Raw genomic sequence first — 24,589 nt, forward strand, 5'->3', positions numbered from 1 at the left:
ACATTTTATTGCAAGAAAAAACAAATTGATGACTTTCTGCTGTTCTTGTTTCACATCCTGATTGTTTTCTGATAAAAATCAAATTACACTCCATTTCTTTGTCTTAGCTAACACCAGATATACTTTATTTTCTCTGGGAGTGACATAAACAGATCATTAAATAGACATAGATGTTGACATTGACACAGTTGAGCATAAAATTTAGAATTACGGAAGACCTGGTTGTTTTTCAATTAATTGCATTTAACCAAGAGGTTTGATTCTAAAAATTTCCATTTGGCCCAATTTGTGTTTTAAAACTGGCTTATTTTAATTTTTACATATAAAAAAATACAGACACACAAATATTGCTGCTGGCATCTTATTTTATCAGAGATGAATTGATTACAGGTAGCAAACTCACCAATGATTTAATCAACTGGATTATATTTATTAGTAATCAAGTGAACTTTTGATTCATGTTTGAAGCTAAAAGTTGATGGTTGATTATAAGAAAAAGCAACTCATTATTTTTTGCTGGATGTTTGACCTGCAGATTTAAATGACAGGACGGATCTTCATGCTGATGCTCTTCAGGGAGTAACCAAGTCCCTTCCATTGAACCCATTCCACTCCAACATCAAGGAGTGTGTTGTCAGCCCCCAGCGATAAACCCCGTTAGGGTTTGTATAGTGACAAGATTTTGTACCAGAAAGCACCGATATTTTTGGCACAGTTGCCGCTCATCTCATCCTGGTCTTTGTCAAAAGTGGTAATTTCTGTTGTGATAGGAAAGGCTGTCTCCTGCAGAAATAATAATAGGATACAAACTATATGAATAAAACAGACATTCAGTTGAAAGCTTGAATAGTGAAAAAAAATACAAATTCTGCGTGATCCAACATCAATAAAATTGTAATTTCAATATTTAACAAAAATGCTGACTTTGTGAAAAGTTGATAATGTTTTGTGAAATAAATTATGAGTTATGTTAATTTCTTACTGGGATATTATCAATGAGATCAATTAAATTTACTTTGTGCTATTAACTACCAACATCAATCTTCCTGCTTCAGAACCATAAGAACAAACTCTGGATTTAGATAAAAACTGACACAACACATTTAATCCAATCAAGGTCTATTTCTCTTAATCCTGATTTGTCTAACTACAGTAAATTAGCTTTATTAATTATCATTATTATTATTATTATTATTATTATTATTATTATTATTATTATTATTATTATCATTATTATTATTATTATTATTATATTATTATTATTATTATTATGGAGTGTATGGTAATACACTCCTGGTGTATTATTATACACCAGGAGTGTGTAATAATACACTCCTGGTGTATATTACACACCAGGATCCATGCTCAGTGCCTTGCTCTACATTTCCAGACTCACTGCATGACTTTCAGACCCAGCACAAGTTGAATTATTTATTTTACAAAGGAATAATTAGTGATGGGCATCATTACGTCCATCCATGAATTCATCCTGACTAGTAAAGTTAGAATGTGTTTTTTCTCATGACTCACCAGCGCCCTTTGTTGTTGAAACCACTCACATGCAGAAGGTAACCATCAACCTCAGCATCGACTTTAATGAAGAGTAAAGAGCAAACTTTTTGTTTCCTTCAAAGTCCTCCATGTCGACCATCAGTTCATAATTCTGACTCCGTGTCAATTCATGGATGTTATCAAGACCTGCACAGACATGGAAACTATTAAATTTAGATTTTACTGAGAGCATTAAACACCTGGTTAATCTGGGTTTGCAGGAACTGAGTTATAACTATGTTATAAGTAAATATATAAACCAACCATACATTGACTAACTGTTTAGGTCGGTGTCTCACCCAGCCAGTACTCTCCAGCAGCGTTTCCAAAGCCTCTCTTGTACTCCGCAAAGGGTCTGTAGAAGTTTTACAGAGCCATCCATCCTCCTCTGGAAAACCTGGAACAACAAAGGAATCTGATCAAGAAGTGAACAACGTTCTCACTGACACACTCAGGGTGAAAAGGAAGTGGGTTGTACCAACTCTGAATTGGTATCAATAATCAATATTTAACATGACAAAACTGATCAAATCTTATCTCAGGCAGGTGAAAATGGAAGGACAATAAAGACTCTTCTTTCAACAGAACTTGATGTTTGTTGGATGAAATCCCCAAGAATCCTGAGATAAACCAAGTTGAAGTGTAAACAGAGAGAGTTCATGTAGAGATGGACTCACCGTCCAGCGTCCTCCCTCTGAGTCCATGTCGCAGTAAGCCTTCACACAAACACATTCATGACTTGATACAGTTTTTATTATGTAATGCAATGTCACACTTTATGTGGAAAAATAAATACTATCAAGAAAGTTCAGTTTCAAACAGTCAGTTTATGTAATGTGTATGAAGATTAAGTAAAAACATCCTCAGCATTGTTAACAGATAAACCTCCAGTCTTGGTCCTGCACAGAACTTTAATCTGGATCTTCATTTTTATGAACAAACCAAACATAAAGTTCACCTTAATAGCAGTGAATATCCAGTTGGATAGATGATGTAAACTCCACTGGGAAGTTTCTTGTTAGTATTGTAGATGTCATTGCAATCACGTCGCAGTTTGTCGTCAGTCGCTTCACAGCTGATCAGCAGTGGAGCCAGGAGGAAGAGAAGTGATAACAGCTGGAAGACAGAACATCTTCTGAACATCATCAGAGAAACTCTGATTAACGTTCATTTAGTCAGATTAAACCTGATCCCTGATCTTGTCCTGCATGTGGCCTGTAAGCTGTGCTGCCAGATTTTCAGTCAGAATTATGCTGAATTCTGCCTTAACAAAGGTTTCTGGTTGGTTTGATCCTCCATTTTTTAACAACTCATTTCATCAGTCCTGTTAACAAATGTTATTTCCAGAGCCAAAACTATGTACAGTGTTTACATGCATTGAGTGTTTGGATAAATTTAAACACTCAAATTCACTCAACATTTCAGTGACTGAACAAAATATCAAACATTTTAAATAATTAACAAACTCACTAGAAGTTGTTTAATTTTACATTTTTTGACTACATAGTGAAATATCTTGTTGTTGTTTGTGTTCATATTCTAATCATTATTGATGTTTCATAATTTGTACATTTTATGTACAATGTCTCTGTGCTGATTTTTATTTTGGTCATTTGTTGTTAACAAGATTTTAAACATTAAAAATACCTTTCCTTGTTAAAATAAATAAAGATAGATGAATTATTTTTTATTTTTTTACAGTGCAAGTTACAGGCTTACCTTCATCTTTACTGTTGATCTGGATAAATTGATCAAACTTGATGAAAATCTGGAGTTTGACTTGCAGCACAATGAAATTCCCTGTTAATGTAAAACATAGAGAAACTTTAGTGGACAAACTCAGTTGTAAATGAATTCATGAGTTCATCTCTCACCTGCAGCTGGAATGAACTTGATTCCAAACTTCTGCTTCTCCTCTGTGTCTCCGACGTTCAGACTCCGTTATTTATACCTGCTGATGTGTCACCTCACCTTGATGATCAGGAATCTAAATCAAACATCACCTGATGAAAAACATGAGCTTGGTTTCTTCATTTTACATTTTACTTCTTTCTGAACTTTGGATAATGAGTCTCAATTGCACAAATAATGCAAAATAAAATGTAACATTAATATAACTGGAGATGCGGCTTGCATGGATTTTGGACGGTTGAATTGATGGATGAGCCACCTCAAATTCATCTGTAGCAAAATTTTTCAATCATGTTTTGCAACCATTTACTGTTTTCTGAGAGTTTTAGTAGAAATTTCCAAAAATGTTCTCCTGCTCTTCCATCAGCTTTGTTGAAATAATTTGCCCTTCTGGCTTAAAAAAGGACTTAATATTTGAGGGATTTTAAGAAAGTACATAAAATCTGAAATGGTCGATGATCTGAATGCAAAGGCTCTTCTTGATTAGTTTTTGTGAATATACAGTAAAATGTGTTGTTTAACTATAGTTCATTATAATAATATAATAATTCAATATATAACGTAATTATGAAACCCAATTGTATTACATTATTACATAATGCAGTGTAACAAGCTCAAAGAAACATCAGAACATTCAGAGTCATTGAAGATCACCTTCAAAACACAAACAGTCTCAACTCAATAAAAAGTTAGATCAATCTTTTTACCAAAGCAGAATCAAAATTACCTTTTTTCCTTCACTTCAGCGTCAGACAAGCTTCAGCTCTTCTGTCTGGAGGTCCTGGAAACAGCTGCTCTTATACACAGTCACTGACAGACCTGTCAATAATACACTAGTGACTCTATAATGTTTCAGTGAAATCAAAGCAAAGATGTGATTTTTACTTTATGACTTCAGCATCAGGGATTATTTTCACTGATGACATTTTTTGGAAAAAGGATTTAGCTTGTACTTCCTGTCCTTGTTAATTCATTTCCTGTTTTTGTGTTCTGAGTTGTGATGTTTTGAATCCTTTGTGATGTTTCAGTGAAAAGTCCCAGGATACATATTAATCTGACGAAATTAGGATTTTATTCCTAACAAGCCCAAGTTACAAATAGATCCATACAAAGCAGGAAGTAACAACAGGAACAAAATGTTATTTTTCAACTTTCTTGACAAAGTTAAAAAAATGCCCCGTTTTCATATTTCCTAGTGTGTGCTCACTAGCACACACACTATGCTAGTTTATGAATACAAGCCTGAAAATTCACATGTCCAAATTTTCCATTCACTTGGCTGCAGAGGGAAAAGCAATTTCTCCTCTTTGCATAAATGAACAGGTTGATGTTGCCTCTTGTGTGTCGAGACCAAAAGAATCTAATTCTGTAAATGATCTTGAAAGATCTCTTAGGATAGCCTGACATGTTTAGCTCTGTTACATTTTAACAAATATGTTAAGATGTAACATATTTGTTACAACTTAACATCTCAGTCAAAAAGTAACAGAGATGTTTAGATGTAACATCTTTGTTACATCTTAACTGAGATGTAATTGAATCACCAACTTTGATTCAGTTGTTGCAATTGACTGCAGCCGTTTGTTGATGTAGAATAATTAAGATTGCCATAAAAACTCTCATCTTATATCAGGCATGTTGTGGGACCACATTGTCTCAGCTGTGCTGTGTTTCCTGTGAGCTCTGAGAAAACAGAACGTTAGCTTTGGTTCCTCTAGGCAGTGGCCTCAGTCTGCATTCCTCCAGGACCCGAGTCCTGCAAGTTTCAGATGTGTCCCTTGACCTAAAGACTTTAATTTAACTGTCTCACTGGCATGCAGTGAGGCTCTGCAGAGCTCTGTTGATGAGCTGCTATTGGAGCCAGGTGTGCTGAAGTATCTAAAAGTTGCAGGACACCAGGAAGACTTCCTGCCCCAACAATCAGGAATCAAAGGAAGGATTGGTGACCAGGACTGGTTGGTCAGGAGGTTCTTCTGTCATAGGGAAAAACACAAAAAGTGAATTTAATTGTTCAAAGAAACATAAAATCAACACAATTTAGTTTAAATTGCTTTATTAAATTCGAACAAAGAAAATGTTTATTTGTTTAATTTATTTTGAGTGCGACACACTGAGTGCCTGCACCTTCGCCATGTTACTCTGGAGACAGAGTAGTCAGGTTGTTCATTAATACCTGCAGCTGATTATTGATACCTGAGTTTCCAAAGAATCTCAGGAAATGTTAACGGGAACAGGGTTATTCTACGGTCGCATGGAAGGAAAATCTTTGCACTTTTTATATTTAGGTCAATGAAAGAAACGAGAAAACACAGGAAATGAGTAAAATAATAAACTACAGATCATATGGATTTGTTCTGGCATAAAACTGGTCTTTAGATTTGGTTTAAATATTCAGAAATAAAATGATCAGTGTAAAAAGAAATCGGATGAAATATAAATGTGTATTATGCCATGTTTGAAGATTTTCAAGTGTTTCCTGAACTGCATATGCAGGTTGTGCTTTAATCTGTTGCTGTGGGCTGTAAATGTTTATGACTCCAGAGATGTTTTCAGGTCAATGTCATTAACCCTCGGGCGTTCCTAATTTTCTATTTATGCCCCTTCTCCTATACTTCATTTGTTTTCATTATGTCTCAGTGTTTTTTTTGTTGTGCTGAGGAGCTTGGTGTGAGGGGTTGGCAGCAGATTGAGAAGGCAGGTGCAGGTCAAATGCAAGTTCAATTTGTGCATCAATCCAGTTTCTTTAATGTGTGTGTGGGGGGGCGGAGGCAGGTGTGTGTGTATGTGTGCGTATGTATTGGAGAGAGTTTGTGTGTGGCTTTGAACTCTTTTTCTGGAGTTCAAATGGTTGTCAGAGCAGTCAGGTTGTTCATTAATACCTGCAGCTGATTATTGATACCTGAGTTTCAGAGAATCTCAGTAAATGTTAACATGAACAGGGTTAATCTGCGGTTCCATGGAAGGAAAATATTTATACTTATTATGTTTAGGTCCATGAAACAAAATGAGGAAAAGTAGGAAATGAATAAAATAATAAACTGTAGCTCACATTGATGGTTTCTGGAATAAAGCTGGTCTTTAGATTCGGTTTAAATATTCATGCAATCCAGATATAAAGCAATGTTTTTAAAAAAAGATTCCTCAGAATAAATTAATATCAGAATGATCAATTTAAAAAGAAAATTGATGAAATATAAATGTGTAGTATGTCATCTATGAAGGTTTTCATGAGTTTCCTGAACTGCATATGCAGGTTGTGCTTTAATATGTTGCTGTGGGCTGTAAATGTTTTGACTGCAGAGACGTTTTCAGGTCAAGGTCATGAACTAAGAAGCTCTGAGGATAAAACCTGTTTGTTTATCATTCAGGTTTATCATATTTCACTGGAGGTCATGCTGAACGGTTGAATTTTAATGGTGACATATATATGATCTACAGAAAAACAATCTGCAGAACATTTACACTTTTGTTTTTTCTTACTAAAAACTTGTAAAAAGTTAAAAAGGTTCCCATCCAACAGCAGGAAAAGTGTATGTCTGGTATTGACAGGTAGGTTTTAAAAACATTGAGACATTTTAATATTGCTAAGATGTGTCTGTTATTACTTATCACATGTTTGCGCGAAGATTTCTGCACATAAACTGCAGAAAATCAGACAAATTCAATCTTTAGAAACTGGGGAATGAAAAATGTTCAAGTGAAATCTGTTAGAGGTATTTTTTGTATGAAGCTTATGGCTTCACTCAATACATAACATTTAACTTAAGTCTTTAAAATGTAGTTTAAACTTTGCAGCTTTACATAATGAATTAATTGACACAATTATAATTCAGGATTTGGTGTGATTTAATAATAAATAAGGAGGTGAAAACAGATGCACTGATTTTGACCACAAACAATGAGAGAAAAAAAAAAGAACAAAAAGAAAGAAAGAAAGGAAGGAAGGAAGGAAGAAAGAAAGAAGAGGTTGCTGTCATTCGTTTATAACCACTAGGTGTCACTGTTGATTTTCTTTCAGAGGTTTGGAACATTTTTCTAATCTGCAGAATAATGGGACAGGATGTAGATGAAGTCTAATAAAAAGTTCTCACAATCTCAGAGAAATTCTGCAATGTTTTAGTAATATCAATCTAATTAAATGAAATATAATTTCATCAATCACTATTAAGTTAAGGATGAACTCATAAAGACTGAATTGATCACATAGTGAACATATTGAATGGAATGAGAGGAAGATATCTTTAAAACAGAATAACAACAATCACTGGGAAATTAATTAGTATAACTTGTATGTTATCTTAAAGAATTAATGCTTACACTAATACTAATCACATTGTAAGACTATGCCTACCTTGAGTTTATTTAAAACCTTCTTTGAATTAGCCTTTTCTTAATTTTTAACTTCTACTCGTTTACTATGTTTAAAATTTACTTTCTCTATTTTTCTGCTTGATCTTTTACTAAAATTTTTATTATTATTATATTATTATTATTATTTATTATTATTATTATTATTATTATTATTATTATTTATTTATTTATTATTATTTTGTGACTATCTTCTTGCTGAATGTTGTTTTTTACTTTCTTGTACAAGGACTTTGAATAGTCTTTGGCTGAAAGGAGATGAATAAATAAAGTTGTCTTGCTTTGCCCAAATGGTTGCAGAACCTCAGTTGCCTCCTTGGCCTTTACCTCGCCTTCAGATGGAAGCACAAGAGGAGAGGAAGTACATAAAGCAGAGTTGATTTCAAATTTCGAGTCCATAAATTGGGAACTGATGCTGAGTAAGAGGTCAAATTGAAACAGCATGACTTGGAAGATTTGCGACTTTCACTCAGCAAGTCACCGCTTGGTGAATCTGTTCATTCAATTCTTTTTTCCAATGTCAGTTATGAGGTGTCAAGTTTCCTAGATAATGGTTGTACTATATATATCAGTCATTCAATATATATGGTTGCAGGCTTTAAAACTGTTCCTATTGTTTTATCTTAAATATTCAGATATACAACATTTATGCTGCAAAAACTTTCCAGTTGCAATGAAAGTTAAGAACATTTAAAGTTTATATTTGCACTGAAAGATAAAAAATTCTTCCAGACCTTTGCAGCTTCATTGTGAAAATATCACAAAAAATGAACATAAACTGGAGATTTGGTTCAATTATATGTTTAAAAGGCTAATTATACCAATATATCCCATACTTTTTAATTGTTTATAAGACTGTTGAAAAAATGCAGGGTTTTCAATTAGTATTAATGCACTACATTAATGCACTACATGTTGCGTTTGCAATCAAACCATAAAATAAATTGTTGGCACATATAAGCTTGGAAAAAATACAAATTCGGGTTTGAGGCCCAGCTGGTTCATTCATATGGATCCATATGCAACTTCCCAAGTTATTAAAATGCATGAATAGCTTCTGAAAGAATGACCCATGACCAGTTTTTAGAAAAATTGTCTAAGTTCATTTACTTATGAGTTTATTTGAAAGGTATGTTTTTATATTATTATTCTGTGTGTTGTTTACTTGACTCCTTTCTTTTGTGGTACAATATTAACTGTTTTTCAGAAGTTTGCTTGGGGGTTGGAAATGTTTATACATGCTTGTGATACCAGCTGCTTTGATCATTAGCTGTCTGTGTTAACAGCTACCTGTTATTATTATTATATTATTATTATTATTATTATTATTATTTATTTATTGTTATTATTGTTGTTGTTGTTATTATTATAATAATACACAGGTAATAACACAGGTAGCTGTATCAACACTACCTGTTAACACAGGTATAACGGTCAGCCTTGTGTCCAGGTAAGGGCATGTTCACAGAAGGTCCCAAAACATCTTGTGGTTAAGGTTATTGATCAATTGTTTGTGTGACTGTGTGAAAAAGCCCAACCTTTTTTCTTGTAAACATAATAAAAGGCAGTTGAGAGCCGGTGGAGGAGACACAACACGGTGTTTGACGGTTGTAGAAAAGTAATTTGTGTCTTTGGTTGATTCTTTGCAGGTTGGGAACCAAAATAGACCCAACACCAGTTTCTTGATAATCAAAACTTAAAAGTCATTTAACAAAATTACTTTTTTCTTTTCAGATTACACCTGGAGTTTCCATTAACATTCAAACTACTCATTCCATTACTTTGGATATAGTAGTCCACCAATAAATATCAATTTTAAGTTGAAGCACAATGCATTTGTTGGAGCTCTGCAGCATTTTCTGCTTTTAATTTCTATAATTTGCAAAAGTAAAAATAGAATTTGATATTATTACAGGCATTTCCCCAAACATCTGCACTATGTATCAGAAAAGGAACAATTAGTGAATTGTATAATATCCACTACGCCTGAGCATTCAGTGAGTCTTTCACTTCATATAATAACAAAACTTTCTTCAACCTGATCAAATCAATCAACACATCTCCAGAGTCTAAAAATTATGTAATTTGTTTTTTCAACACATTGACGCACATCATATGGTCATTATAAATGGTCAAACTATAAATATTTTATTGTTCTCCTGATATTATTAGATCAAGTTCTTGTGCTATTTTTTACATTTTATTGCAAGAAAAAACAAATTGATGACTTTCTGCTGTTCTTGTTTCACTTCCTGATTGTTTTCTGATAAAAATCAAATTACACTCCATTTCTTTGTCTTAGCTAACACCAAATATACTTTATTTTCTCTGGGAGTGACATAAACAGATCATTAAATAGACATAGATGTTGACATTGACACAGTTGAGCATAAAATTTAGAATTATGGAAGACCTGGTTGTTTTTCAATTAATTGCATTTAACCAGGAGGTTTGATTCTAAAAATGTTTCCATTTGGCCCAATTTGTGTTTTAAAACTGGCTTATTTTAATTTTTACATATAAAAAAATACAGACACACAAATATGCTGCTGGCATCTTATTTATTATTATCAGAGATGAATTGATTACAGGTAGCAAACTCTCACCAATGATTTAATCAACTGGATTATATTTATTAGTAATCAAGTGAACTTTTGACTCATGTTTGAAGCTAAAAGTTGATGGTTGATTATAAGAAAAAGCAACTCATTATTTTTTGCTGGATGTTTGACCTGCAGATTTAAATGAGAGGACGGATCTTCATGCTGATGCTCTTCAGGGAGTAATTAACTCCCTTCCATGCAGACCATTCCACTCCAATATAATGGAGTGTGTTGTCAGCCCCCCAGCGATAAACCCGTTAGGGTTTGCATTGTGACCCTGATTGTACCAGAAAGCACCGAGATATTTTTTGGCACAGTTGCCGCTCAACTCATCCTGGTCTTTGTCAAAAGTGGTAAATTTCTGTTGGTCGTGATAGGAAAGGCTGTCTCCTGCAGAAATAATAGGATACAAAAACTATATGAATAAACAGACATTCAGTTGAAAGCTTGAATAGTGAAAAAAAAAATACAAATTCTGCGTGATCCAACATCAATAAAATTGTAATTTCAATATTTAACAAAAATGCTGACTTTGTGAAAAGTTGATAATGTTTGTGAAAAAAATTATGAGTTATGCTAATCTCTTACTGTGATATTATTAATGAGATCAATTAAATTTACTTTGTGCTGTTAACTACCAACATCAATCTTCCTGCTTCAGAACCATAAGAACAAACTCTGGATTTAGATAAAACTGACACAACACATTTAATCCAATCAAGGTCTATTTCTCTTAATCCTGATTTGTCTAACTACAGTAAATTAGCTTTTTTAATTTATCATCATCATTATTATTATTATTATTATTTATTATATTATATTATTATTATTATTATTATTATTATTATTATTATTATACACCAGGAGTGTATAGTAATACACTCCTGGTGTATATTACACACCAGGATCCATGCTCAGTGCCTTGCTCTACATTTCCAGACTCACTGCACGACTTTCAGACCCAGCACAAGTTGAATTATTTATTTTACAAAGGAATAATTAGTGATGGGCATCATTCCATCCATCCATAAATTCATCCTGACTAGTAAAGTTAGAATGTGTTTTTTCTCCTGACTCACCAGCGCCCCCTTTGTTGTCGAAACCACTCACATGCAGAAGGTAACCCTCAAACTCAGCATAGATGTAAAATGAAGAGTAACGGGCAAAAGCTTTGTTTCCATCAAAGTCCTCCATATCGACCATCAGCTCACAGTCTTGAAACCTTGTCAACTCATGGATGTATCAAGACCTGCACAGACATGAAAACTATTAAAGTTGGATTTTTACTGAGATTTTTGCACACACATTACTGTCCAGATCACTGCATTAATGCACCGTGGCATGGAGTCGATCACTCTGTGGTGTTGCTCAGGTGATATGAGAACCCACATGGCTCTGACCAACATCTGCAGCTCTTGTTGGGTCTTGACTGTCGCGTCTTCCTCTTCACAATAAGACAGATTTTCTACGACGTTTAGGTTCTTCTTCAAGATCAGCATCAGCATCAGTTCGACACAAGGAAAGCAACAGCTGAAATCTATGTTGCATATATCTGTGTGTGGTGGTTCTTCAAGCACTGACTCCATCTGCAGCCGACTCTACATTTCTAAATGGTTTTGTTTCATAATCCCCTCCAGGTGCAGTTATCCTGATTGCTTGTCCAATTCTTTTCCACTACATCTTTTCCCGCCTCACTTCTCTATGAATGTGTGTGAAAACAGCTCTGTGCACAGCCAGCTTCTTTAGCTGTGATGTTTCTGTCTTGCCCTCTTGTGCAAGGGGTCAAAGGTCATCTTTTGAACAACTGTCAGGTCAGCAGTCATTCCCATGATTGAATAACCTACAGACCTGGACTCAGCGACCATTTGGAAGCATTTGCAGGTGTTTTGACTTAAACTGATTAGTGTGTAGCACCAGAGCTCTGCAATATTGAACTTTTTCACAATATTCAAATTTTCTGAAATACTGAATTTGTAGTTTTTCATGAGTTGTCAGAAACAAATCAACACTAAAGAAGTAAACATTTTAAATATATCAAGCTGTATGAAATGAATTAATATGACATACAAATGTTACTTTTTGAATTAATTACTGATTGAAATAAACTTTTCCATAATATTCACAGTTTTTGACCTGCACCTGCACACCATCACTTAGTAACACAATAGTAAATAGAAAGTCGAGACAATAAACAGGTGTTGAAAAATGTGGCTATAACTATGTTTATAAATATCTTAAGTAAATAAACCAACCATACATTGACTAACTGTTTAGGTCGGTGTCTCACCCAGCCAGTACTCTCCAGCAGCGTTTCCAAAGCCTCTCTTGTACTCCGCCCAGGGTCTGTAGAAGTTTACAGAGCCATCCATCCTCCTCTGGAAAACCTGGAACAACAAAGGAATCTGATCAAGAAGTGAACAACGTTCTCACTGACACACTCAGGGTGAAAAAGTGGGTTGTACCAACTCTGAATTGGTATCAATAATCAATTTTAACATGACAAAACTGATCAAATCTTATCTCAGGCAGGTGAAAATGGAAGGACAAATAAAGACTCTTCTTTCAACAGAACTTGATGTTTGTTGGATGAAAACCCCCAAGAATCCTGAGATAAACCAAGTTGAAGTGTAAACAGAGAGAGTTCATGTAGAGATGGACTCACCGTCCAGCGTCCTCCCTCTGAGTCCATGTCGCAGTAAGCCTTCACACAAACACATTCATGACTTGATACAGTTTTTATTATGTAATGCAATGTCACACTTTATGTGGAAAAATAAATACTATCATTGCCTCACTAATAAGTGAACGTATAATTAAATAAAATTTCTTCTCCATGAATAACTGATTTGGTTGTAGGAAGAAAAAACTGGAGCTTGAACTGAAACAAGATACTAAACATCAAGAAAGTTCAGTTTCAAACAGTCAGTTTATGTAATGTGTATGAAGATTAAGTAAAACATCCTCAGCATTGTTAACAGATAAACCTCCAGTCTTGGTCCTGCACAGAACTTTAATCTGGATCTTCATTTTTATGAACAAACCAAACATAAAGTTCACCTGAACAGCAGATGAATATCCATTGGATAGATGATGTAAACTCCACTGGGAAGTTTCTTGTCGTATTGTAGATGTCATCAATCACGTGGCAGTTGGTCCTCAGCCGCTTCACAGCTGATCAGCAGTGGAGCCAGGAGGAAGAGAAGTGATAACAGCTGGGAAGACAGAACATGACACCTTCTGAACATCATCAGAGAAACTCTGATTAACGTTCATTTTCAGATTAAACCTGATCCCTGATCTTGTCCTGCATGTGGCCTGTAAGCTGTGCTGCCAGATTTTCAGTCAGAATTATGCTGAATTCTGCCTTAACAAAGGTTTCTGGTTGGTTTGATCCTCCATTTTTTAACAACTCATTTCATCAGTCCTGTTAACAAATGTTATTTCCAGAGCCAAAACTATGTACAGTGTTTACATGCATTGAGTGTTTGGATAAATTTAAACACTCAAATTTACTCAACATTTCAGTGACTGAACAAAATATCAAACATTTTAAATAATTAACAAACTCACTAGAAGTTGTTTAATTTTTACATTTTTTGACTACATAGTTAAATATCTTGTTGTTGTTTGTGTTCATATTCTAATCATTATTGATGTTTCATAATTTGTACATTTTATGTACAATGTCTCTGCGCTGATTTTTATTTTGGTCATTTGTTGTTAACAAGATTTTAAACATTAAAAATACCTTTCCTTGTTAAAATAAATAAAGATAGATGAATTATTTTTTATTTTTTACAGTGCAAGTTACAGGCTTACCTTCATCTTTACTGTTGATCTGGATAAATTGATCAAACTTGATGAAAATCTGGAGTTTGACTTGCAGCACAATGAAATTCCCTGTTAATGTAAAACATAGAGAAACTTTAGTGGACAAACTCAGTTGTAAATGAATTCATGTGTTCATCTCTCACCTGCAGCTGGAATGAACTTGATTCCAAACTTCTGCTTCTCCTCTGTGTCTCCGACGTTTCAGACTCCGTTATTTATACCTGCTGATGTGTCCCCTCACCTTGATGATCAGGAATCTAAATCAAACATCACCTGATGAAAAATGAGCTTGGTTTCTTCATTTTACATTTTACTTCTTTCTGAACTTTGGATAATGAGTCTCAATTGCACAAATAATGCAAAATAAAATGTAACATTAATATAACTGGAGATGCGGCTTGCATGGATTTTGCGGTTGAATTGATGGATGAGAGCCACCTCAAATTCATCTGTAGCAAAATTATTTCAATCATGTTTTGCAACCATTTACTGTTTTCTGAGAGTTTTAGTAGAAATTTCCAAAAATGTTCTCCTGCTCTTCCATCAACTTTGTTGAAATAATTTGCCCTTCTGGCTTAAAAAAGGACTTAATATTTGAGGGATTTTAAGAAAGTACATAAAATCTGAAATGGTCGATGATCTGAATGCAAAGGCTCTTCTTGATTAGTTTTTGTGAATATACAGTAAAATGTGTTGTTTAACTATAGTTCATTATAATAATAAATAATTCAATATATAACTAATTATGAAACCCAATTGTATTACATTATTACATAATGCAGTGTAACAAGCTCAAAGAAACATCAGAACATTCAGAGTCATTGAAGATCACCTTCAACAACACAAACAGTCTCAACTCAATAAAAAAGTTAGATCAAATCTTTTTACCAAAGCAGAATCAAAATTACCTTTTTTCCTTCACTTCAGCGTCAGACAAGCTTCAGCTCTTCTGTCTGGAGGTCCTGGAAACAGCTGCTCTTATACACAGTCACTGACAGACCTGTCAATAATACACTAGTGACTCTATAATGTTTCAGTGAAATCAAAGCAAAGATGTGATTTTTACTTTATGACTTCAGCATCAGGGATTATTTTCACTGATGACATTTTTTGGAAAAAGGATTTAGCTTGTACTTCCTGTCCTTGTTAATTCATTTCCTGTTTTTGTGTTCTGAGTTGTGATGTTTTGAATCCTTTGTGATGTTTCAGTGAAAAGTCCCAGGATACATATTAATCTGACGAAATTAGGATTTTATTCCTAACAAGCCCAAGTTACAAATAGATCCATACAAAGCAGGAAGTAACAACAGGAACAAAATGTTATTTTTCAACTTTCTTGACAAAGTTAAAAAAATGCCCCGTTTTTTCATATTTCCTAGTGTGTGCTCACTAGCACACACACTATGCTAGTTTATGAATACAAGCCTGAAAATTCACATGTCCAAATTTTCCATTCACTTGGCTGCAGAGGGAAAAGCAATTTTCTCCTCTTTGCATAAATGAACAGGTTGATGTTGCCTCTTGTGTGTCGAGACCAAAAGAATCTAATTCTGTAAATGATCTTGAAAGATCTCTGTAGGATAGCCTGACATGTTTAGCTCTGTTACATTTTAACAAATATGTTAAGATTTAACATATTTGTTACAACTTAACATCTAATGTCAAAAAGTAACAGAGATGTTAAGATGTAACATCTTTGTTACATCTAAACAGAGATGTAACTGAATCATCAACTTGATTCAGTTGTTGCAATTGACTGCAGCCGTTTGTTGATGTAGAATAATTAAGATTGCCATAAAAACTCTCATCTTATATCAGGCATGTTGTGGGACCACATTGTCTCAGCTGTGAGCTCTGAGAAAACAGAACGTTAGCTTTGGTTCCTCTAGGCAGTGGCCTCAGTCTGCATTCCTCCAGGACCCGAGTCCTGCAAGTTTCAGTGTCCCTTGACCTAAAGACTTTAATTTAACTGTCTCACTGGCATGCAGTGAGGCTCTGCAGAGCTCTGTTGATGAGCTGCTATTGGAGCCAGGTGTGCTGAAGTATCTAAAAGTTGCAGGACACCAGGAAGACTTCCTGCCCCAACAATCAGGAATCAAAGGAAGGATTGGTGACCAGGACTGGTTGGTCAGGAGGTTCTTCTGTCATAGGGAAAAACACAAAAAGTGAATTTAATTGTTCAAAGAAACATAAATATCAAGACAATTTAGTTTAAATTGCTTTATTAAATTCGAACAAAGAAAATGTTTATTTGTTTAATTTATTTTGAGTGCGACACACTGAGTGCCTGCACCTTCGCCATGTTACTCTGGAGACAGAGTAGTCAGGTTGTTCATTAATACCTGCAGCTGATTATTGATACCTGAGTTTCCAAAGAATCTCAGGAAATGTTAACGAACAGGGTTATTCTACGGTCGCATGGAAGGAAAATCTTTGCACTTTTTATATTTAGGTCAATGAAAGAAAACGAGAAAACACAGGAAATGAGTAAAATAATAAACTACAGATCATATGGATTTGTTCTGGCATAAAACTGGTCTTTAGATTCTGTTTAAATATTCAGAAATAAAATGATCAATGTGAAAAGAAAACGGATGAAATATAAATGTGTATTATGCCATGTTTGAAGATTTTCAAGTGTTTCCTGAACTGCATATGCAGGTTGTGCTTTAATCTGTTGCTGTGGGCTGTAAATGTTTATGACTCCAGAGATTTTTTCAGGTCAATGTCATTAACCCTCGGGCGTTCCTAATTTTCTATTTATGCCCCTTCTCCTATACTTCATTTGTTTTCATTATGTCTCAGTGTTTTTTGTTGTGCTGAGGAGCTTGGTGTGAGGGGTTGGCAGCAGATTGAGAAGGCAGGTGCAGGTCAAATGCAAGTTCAATTTGTGCATCAATCCAGTTTCTTTAATGTGTGTGTGTGGGGGGCGGAGGCAGGTGTGTGTGTATGTGTGCGTATGTATTGGAGAGAGTTTGTGTGTGGCTTTGAACTCTTTTTCTGGAGTTCAAATGGTTGTCAGAGCAGTCAGGTTGTTCATTAATACCTGCAGCTGATTATTGATACCTGAGTTTCAGAGAATCTCAGTAAATGTTAACATGAACAGGGTTATTCTGCGGTTCCATGGAAGGAAAATATTTATACTTATTATGTTTAGGTCCATGAAACAAAATGAGGAAAAGTTAGGAAATGAATAAAATAATAAACTATAGCTCACATTGATGGTTTCTGGAATAAAGCTGGTCTTTAGATTCGGTTTAAATATTCATGCAAATCCAGATATAAAGCAATGTTTTAAAAAAAGATTCCTCAGAATAAATTAATATCAGAATGATCAATGTAAAAAAATTGATGAAATATAAATGTGTAGTATGTCATCTATGAAGGTTTTCATGAGTTTCCTGAGCTGCATATGCAGGTTGTGCTTTAATATGTTGCTGTGGGCTGTAAATGTTTGACTGCAGAGACGTTTTCAGGTCAAGGTCATGAACTAAGAAGCTCTGAGGATAAAACCTGTTTGTTTATCATTCAGGTTTATCATATTTCACTGGAGGTCATGCTGAACGGTTGAATTTTAATGGTGACATATATATGATCTACAGAAAAATCTGCAGAACATTTACACTTTTTGTTTTTTCTTACTAAAAACTTGTAAAAAGTTAAAAAGGTTCCCATCCAACAGCAGGAAAAGTGTATGTCTGATATTGACAGGTAGGTTTTAAAAACATTGAGACATTTTAATATTGCTAAGATGTGTCTGTTATTACTTATCACATGTTTGCGCAAAGATTTCTGCACATAAACTGCAGAAAATCAGACAAATTCAATCTTTAGAAACTGGGGAATGAAAAATGTTCAAGTGAAATCTGTTAGAGGTATTTTTTGTATGAAGCTTATGGCTTCACTCAATACATAACATTTAACTTAAGTCTTTTTTTTTTGGTTCCCAACCTGCATGTAGTTTAAACTTTGCAGCTTTACATAATGAATTAATTGATGCAATTATAATTCAGCATTTGGTGTGATTTAATAATAAATAAGGAGGTGAAAACAGATGCACTGATTTTGACCACAAACAATGAGAGAAAAAAAGAAAGAACGAAACAGAAAGAAAGAAGAAAGGAAGGAAGGAAGGAAGAAGAAAGGAAGAAAGAAGAGGTTGCTGTCATCCGTTTTATAACAACTAGGTGTCACTGTTGATTTTCTTCAGAGTTTGGAACATTTTTCTAATCTGCAGAATAATGGGACAGGATGTAGATGAAGTCTAATAAAAGTTCTCACAATCTCAGAGAAATTCTGCAATGTTTTAGTAATATCAATCTAATTAAATGAAATATAATTTCATCAATCACATTAAGTTAAGGATGAACTCATAAAGACTGAATTGATCACATAGTGAACATATTGAATGGAATGAGAGGAAGATATCTTTAAAACAGAATAACAACAATCACTGGGAAATTAATTAGTATAACTTGTATGTTATCTTAAAGAATTAATGCTTACACTAATACTAATCACATTGTAAGACTATGCCTACCTTGAGTTTATTTAAAACCTTCTTTGAATTAGCCTTTTCTTAATTTTTAACTTCTACTCGTTTACTATGTTTAAAATTTACTTTCTCTATTTTTACTCTGCTTGATCTTTTACTAAAATTATTATTATTATTATTATTATTATTATTATTATTATTATTATTATTATTATTATTATTATTTTGTGACTATCTTCTTGCTGAATGTTGTTTTTTTACTTTCTTGTACAAGCACTTTGAATAGTCTTTGGCTGAAAGGAGATGAATAAATAAAGTTGTCTTGCTTTGCCCAAATGGTTGCAGAACCTCAGTTGCCTCCTTGGCCTTTACCTCGCCTTCAGATGGAAGCACAGGAGAGGAAGCCAGTACATAAAGCAGAGTTGATTTCAAATTTCGAGTCCATAAATTGGGAACTGATGCTGAGTAAGAGGTCAAATTGAAACAGCATGACTTGGAAGATTTGCGACTTTCACTAAGCAAGTCACCGCTTGGTGAATCTGTTCATTCAATTCTTTTTTCCAATGTCAGTTACGAGGTGTCAAGTTTCCTAGATAATGGTTGTACTATATATATCAGTCATATCAATATATATGGTTGCAGGCTTTAAAACTGTTCCTATTGTTTTATCTTAAATATTCAGATATACAACATTTATGCTGCAAAAACTTTCCAGTTGCAATGAAAGTTAAGAACATTTAAAGTTTATATTTGCACTGAAAGGTAAAAAATTCTTCCAGACCTTTGCAGCTTCATTGTGAAATATTACACAAAAAATGAACATAAACTGGAGATTTGTTCAATTATATGTTTAAAAGGCTAATTATACCAATATATCCCATACTTTTTAATTGTTTATAAGACTGTTGAAAAAATGCAGGGTTTTCAATTAGTATTAATGCACTACATTAATGCACTACATGTTGCGTTTGCAAATCAAACCATAAAATAAATTGTATTGGCACATATAAGCTTGGAAAAAATACAAATTCGGGTTTGAGGCCCAGCTGGTTCATTCATATGGATCCATATGCAACTTCCAAGTTATTAAAATGCATGAATAGCTTCTGAAAGAATGACCCATGCCCAGTTTTTAGAAAAATTGTCTAAGTTCATTTACTTATGAGTTTATTTGAAAGGTTATGTTTTTATATTATTATTCTGTGTGTTGTTTACTTGACTCCTTTCTTTTGTGGTACAATATTAACTGTTTTTTCAGAAGTTTGCTTGGGGGTTGGAAATGTTTATACATCCTTGTGATACCAGCTGCTTTGATCATTAGCTGTCTGTGTTAACAGCTACCTGTTGTTATTATTATTATTATTATTATTATTATTATTATTGTTGTTGTTGTTGTTGTTGTTGTTGTTGTTATTATTATAATAATACACAGGTAATAACACAGGTAGCTGTGTTAACAGCTACCTGGTAACACAGGTATAACGGTCAGCCTTGTGTCCAGGTAAGGGCATGTTCACAGAAGGTCCCAAAACACCTTGTGGTTAAGGTTATTGATCAATTGTTTGTGTGACTGTGTGAAAAAGCCCAACCTTTTTTCTTGTAAACATAATAAAAGGCAGTTGAGAGCTGGTGGAGGAGACACAACACGGTGTTTGACGGTGGTAGAAAAGTAATTTGTGTCTTTGGTTGATTCTTTGCAGGTTGGGAACCAAAATAGACCCAACACCAGTTTCTTGATAATCAAACTTAAAAGTCATTTAACAAAATTACTTTTTTCTTTTCAGATTAACACCTGGAGTTTCCATTAACATTCAAACTACTCATTCATTACTTTGGATATAGTAGTCCACCAATAAATATCAATTTTAAGTTGAAGCACAATGCATTTGTTGGAGCTCTGCAGCATTTTCTGCTTTAATTTCTATAATTTGCAAAAGTAAAAATAGAATTTGAATATTATTACAGGCATTTCCCCAAACATCTGCACTATGTATCAGAAAAGGAACAATCAGTGAATTGTATAATATCCACTACGCCTGAGCATTCAGTGAGTCTTTTCACTTCATATAATACAAAACTTTCTTCAACCTGATCAAATCAATCAACACATCTCCAGAGTCTAAAAATCATGTAATTTGTTTTTTCAACACATTGACGCACATCATATGGTCATTATAAATGGTCAAACTATAAATATTTTATTGTTCTCCTGATATTATTAGATCAAGTTCTTGTGCTATTTTTTTACATTTTATTGCAAGAAAAAACAAATTGATGACTTTCTGCTGTTCTTGTTTCCTTCCTGATTGTTTTCTGATAAAAATCAAATTACACTCCATTTCTTTGTCTTAGCTAACACCAGATATACTTTATTTTCTCTGGGAGTGACATAAACAGATCATTAAATAGACATAGATGTTGACATTGACACAGTTGAGCATAAAATTTAGAATTACGGAAGACCTGGTTGTTTTTCAATTAATTGCATTTAACCAAGAGGTTTGATTCTAAAAATGTTTCCATTTGGCCCAATTTGTGTTTTAAAACTGGCTTATTTTAATTTTTACATATAAAAAAATACAGACACACAAATATTGCTGCTGGCATCTTATTTATTATCAGAGATAAATTGGTTACAGGTAGCAAACTCTCACCAATGATTTAATCAACTGGATTATATTTATTAGTAATCAAGTGAACTTTTGACTCATGTTTGAAGCTAAAAGTTGATGGTTGATTATAAGAAAAAGCAACTCATTATTTTTTGCTGGATGTTTGACCTGCAGATTTAAATGAGGACGGATCTTCATGCTGATGCTCTTCAGGGAGTAATTAACTCCCTTCCATGTACCCCATTCCACTCCAGTAGCATAGAGTGTGTTGTCAGCCCCCCAGCGATAAACCCCGTTAGGGTTTGTAGTGACACTTATTGTACCAGAAAGCACCGAGATATTTTTTGGCACAGTTGCCGCTCAACTTATCCTGGTCTTTGTCAAAAGTGGTAAATTTCTGTTGTGATAGGAAAGGCTGTCTCCTGCAGAAATAATAATAGGATACAAAAACTATATGAATAAAACAGACATTCAGTTGAAAGCTTGAATAGTGAAAAAAAATACAAATTCTGCGTGATCCAACATCAATAAAATTGTAATTTCAATATTTAACAAAAATGCTGACTTTGTGAAAAGCTGATAATGTTTTGTGAAAAAATTATGAGTTATGTTTAATTTCTTACTGGGATATTATCAATGAGATCAATTAAATTTACTTTGTGCTGTTAACTACCAACATCAATCTTCCTGCTTCAGAACCATAAGAACAAACTCTGGATTTAGATATAACTGACACAACACATTTAATCCAATCAAGGTCTATTTCTCTTAATCCTGATTTGTCTAACTACAGTAAATTAGCTTTATTAATTATCATCATTATTATATTATTATTATTATTATTATTATTTATTATTATTATTTATTATTATTATTATATTATTATTATTATTATTATTATACATATGTTATATATCTTATAATACCAGGAGTGTATAATAATACACTCGGTGTATTATTATACACGAGGAGTGTGTAATAATACACTCCTGGTGTATATTACACACCAGGATCCATGCTCAGTGCCTTGCTCTACATTTCCAGACTCACTGCACGACTTTCAGACCCAGCACAAGTTGAATTATTTATTTTAAAAAGACATAATTAGTGATGGGCATCATTCCATCCATCCATAAATTCATCCTGACTAGTAAAGTTAGAATGTGTTTTTTCTCATGACTCACCAGCGCCCCCTTGTTGTTGAAACCCTCACATGCAGAAGGTAACCATAAACTCAGGATAGATGTAAAATGAAGAGTAACGGGCAAAGGCTTTTTTTCCATCAAAGTCCTCCATATCGACCATCAGCTCACAGTCTTTATATGATGTCAACTCATGGATGTTATCAAGACCTGCACAGACATGAAAACTATTAAAGTTGGATTTTTACTGAGATTTTTGCACACACATTACTGTCCAGATCACTGCATTAATGCACCGTGGCATGGAGTCGATCACTCTGTGGTGTTGCTCAGGTGATATGAGAACCCACATGGCTCTGACCAACATCTGCAGCTCTTGTTGGGTCTTGACTGTCGCGTCTTCCTCTTCACAATAAGACAGATTTTCTACGACGTTTAGGTTCTTCTTCAAGATCAGCATCAGCATCAGTTCGACACAAGGAAAGCAACTGAAATCTATGTTGCATATATCTGTGTGTGGTGGCTCTTCAAGCACTGACTCCATCTGCAGCCGACTCTACATTTCTAAATGGTTTTGTTTCATAATCCCCTCCAGGTGCAGTTATCCTGATTGCTTGTCCAATTCTTTTCCACTACATCTTTTCTTCCGCCTCACTTCTCTATGAATGTGTGTGAAAACAGCTCTGTGCACAGCCAGCTTCTTTAGCTGTGATGTTTCTGTCTTGCCCTCTTGTGCAAGGGGTCAAAGGTCATCTTTTGAACAACTGTCAGGTCAGCAGTCATTCCCATGATTGAATAACCTACAGACCTGGACTCAGCGACCATTTGGAAGCATTTGCAGGTGTTTTGACTTAAACTGATTAGTGTGTAGCACCAGAGCTCTGCAATATTGAACTTTTTCACAATATTCAAATTTTCTGAAATACTGAATTTGTAGTTTTCATGAATTGTCAGAAACAAACATCAACACTAAAGAAGTAAACATTTTAAATATATCAAGCTGTATGAAATGAATTAATATGACATACAAATGTTACTTTTTGAATTAATTACTGATTGAAATAAACTTTTCCATAATATTCACAGTTTTTGACCTGCACCTGCACACCATCACTTAGTAACACAATAGTAAAATAGAAAGTCGAGACAATAAACAGGTGTTGAAAAATGTGGCTATAACTATGTTATAAATATCTTAAGTAAATAAACCAACCATACATTGACTAACTGTTTAGGTCGGTGTCTCACCCAGCCAGTACTCTCCAGCAGCGTTTCCAAAGCCTCTCTTGTACTCCGCCCAGGGTCTGTAGAAGTTTACAGAGCCATCCATCCTCCTCTGGAAAACCTGGAACAACAAAGGAATCTGATCAAGAAGTGAACAACGTTCTCACTGACACACTCAGGGTGAAAAGGAAGTGGGTTGTACCAACTCTGAATTGGTATCAATAATCAATATTTAACATGACAAAACTGATCAAATCTTATCTCAGGCAGGTGAAAATGGAAGGACAATAAAGACTCTTCTTTCAACAGAACTTGATGTTTGTTGGATGAAAACCCCCAAGAATCCTGAGATAAACCAAGTTGAAGTGTAAACAGAGAGAGTTCATGTAGAGATGGACTCACCGTCCAGCGTCCTCCCTCTGAGTCCATGTCGCAGTAAGCCTTCACACAAACACATTCATGACTTGATACAGTTTTTATTATGTAATGCAATGTCACACTTTATGTGGAAAAAAAAATACTATCAAGAAAGTTCAGTTTCAAACAGTCAGTTTATGTAATATGTATGAAGATTAAGTAAAAACATCCTCAGCATTGTTAACAGATAAACCTCCAGTCTTGGTCCTGCACAGAACTTTAATCTGGATCTTCATTTTTATGAACAAACCAAACATAAAGTTCACCTTAACAGCAGATGAATATCCATTGGATAGATGATGTAAACTCCACTGGAAGTTTCTTTTCGTATTGTAGATGTCATTGCAATCACGTGGCAGTTGGTCCTCAGCCGCTTCACAGCTGATCAGCAGTGGAGCCAGGAGGAAGAGAAGTGATAACAGCTGGAAGACAGAA

General features: G+C 34.3%; 3 protein-coding genes and 1 pseudogene across 3 annotated transcripts in view; 1 reads left to right on the top strand and 3 right to left on the bottom strand.

The window, feature by feature from the left end:
- The window catches only part of LOC129351301 (microfibril-associated glycoprotein 4-like), a 105,592-nt gene that overhangs the window by 68,447 nt on the left and 12,556 nt on the right, over window positions 1–24,589 (top strand). The window lies entirely within an intron of this gene.
- Window positions 1,539–13,135, bottom strand: LOC129351305 (ficolin-1-like). The gene is made up of 3 exons (XM_055020196.1): window positions 13,096–13,135; window positions 12,721–12,817; window positions 1,539–1,698 (listed from the first exon to the last, which is right to left on the bottom strand). The coding sequence occupies exons 1-3, from the start codon at window positions 13,120–13,122 to the stop codon at window positions 1,556–1,558; spliced, it is 267 nt and encodes an 88-aa protein (XP_054876171.1). The 5' UTR covers window positions 13,123–13,135; the 3' UTR covers window positions 1,539–1,555.
- On the bottom strand, window positions 10,401–11,668 carry LOC129351304 (microfibril-associated glycoprotein 4-like; annotated as a pseudogene).
- Window positions 22,581–24,436, bottom strand: LOC129351339 (ficolin-2-like). The gene is made up of 4 exons (XM_055020218.1): window positions 24,421–24,436; window positions 24,140–24,178; window positions 23,762–23,858; window positions 22,581–22,723 (listed from the first exon to the last, which is right to left on the bottom strand). The coding sequence occupies exons 2-4, from the start codon at window positions 24,164–24,166 to the stop codon at window positions 22,581–22,583; spliced, it is 267 nt and encodes an 88-aa protein (XP_054876193.1). The 5' UTR covers window positions 24,167–24,178; window positions 24,421–24,436.

Source organism: Poeciliopsis prolifica, unplaced genomic scaffold, assembly GCF_027474105.1.
Source record: "Poeciliopsis prolifica strain line A6 unplaced genomic scaffold, Auburn_PproV2 SCAFFOLD066, whole genome shotgun sequence".
Lineage (NCBI taxonomy): Eukaryota > Metazoa > Chordata > Actinopteri > Cyprinodontiformes > Poeciliidae > Poeciliopsis > Poeciliopsis prolifica.

What these genes read in the sequence shown, in the direction of transcription:
- LOC129351305 (XM_055020196.1), bottom strand. Translation starts at nt 13,122, where the DNA reads ATGGACTCAGAGGGAGGACGCTGGACG. An exon ending in CAGAGGGAGGACGCTGGACG is followed by an intron (nt 12,818 to 13,095) that starts GTGAGTCCATCT and finishes TTGTTGTTCCAG; the next exon opens with GTTTTCCAGAGGAGGATGGA. An exon ending in TGCTGGAGAGTACTGGCTGG is followed by an intron (nt 1,699 to 12,720) that starts GTGAGACACCGA and finishes ATGTCTGTGCAG; the next exon opens with GTCTTGATAACATCCATGAA.
- LOC129351339 (XM_055020218.1), bottom strand. Translation starts at nt 24,166, where the DNA reads ATGGACTCAGAGGGAGGACGCTGGACG. An exon ending in CAGAGGGAGGACGCTGGACG is followed by an intron (nt 23,859 to 24,139) that starts GTGAGTCCATCT and finishes TTGTTGTTCCAG; the next exon opens with GTTTTCCAGAGGAGGATGGA. An exon ending in TGCTGGAGAGTACTGGCTGG is followed by an intron (nt 22,724 to 23,761) that starts GTGAGACACCGA and finishes ATGTCTGTGCAG; the next exon opens with GTCTTGATAACATCCATGAG.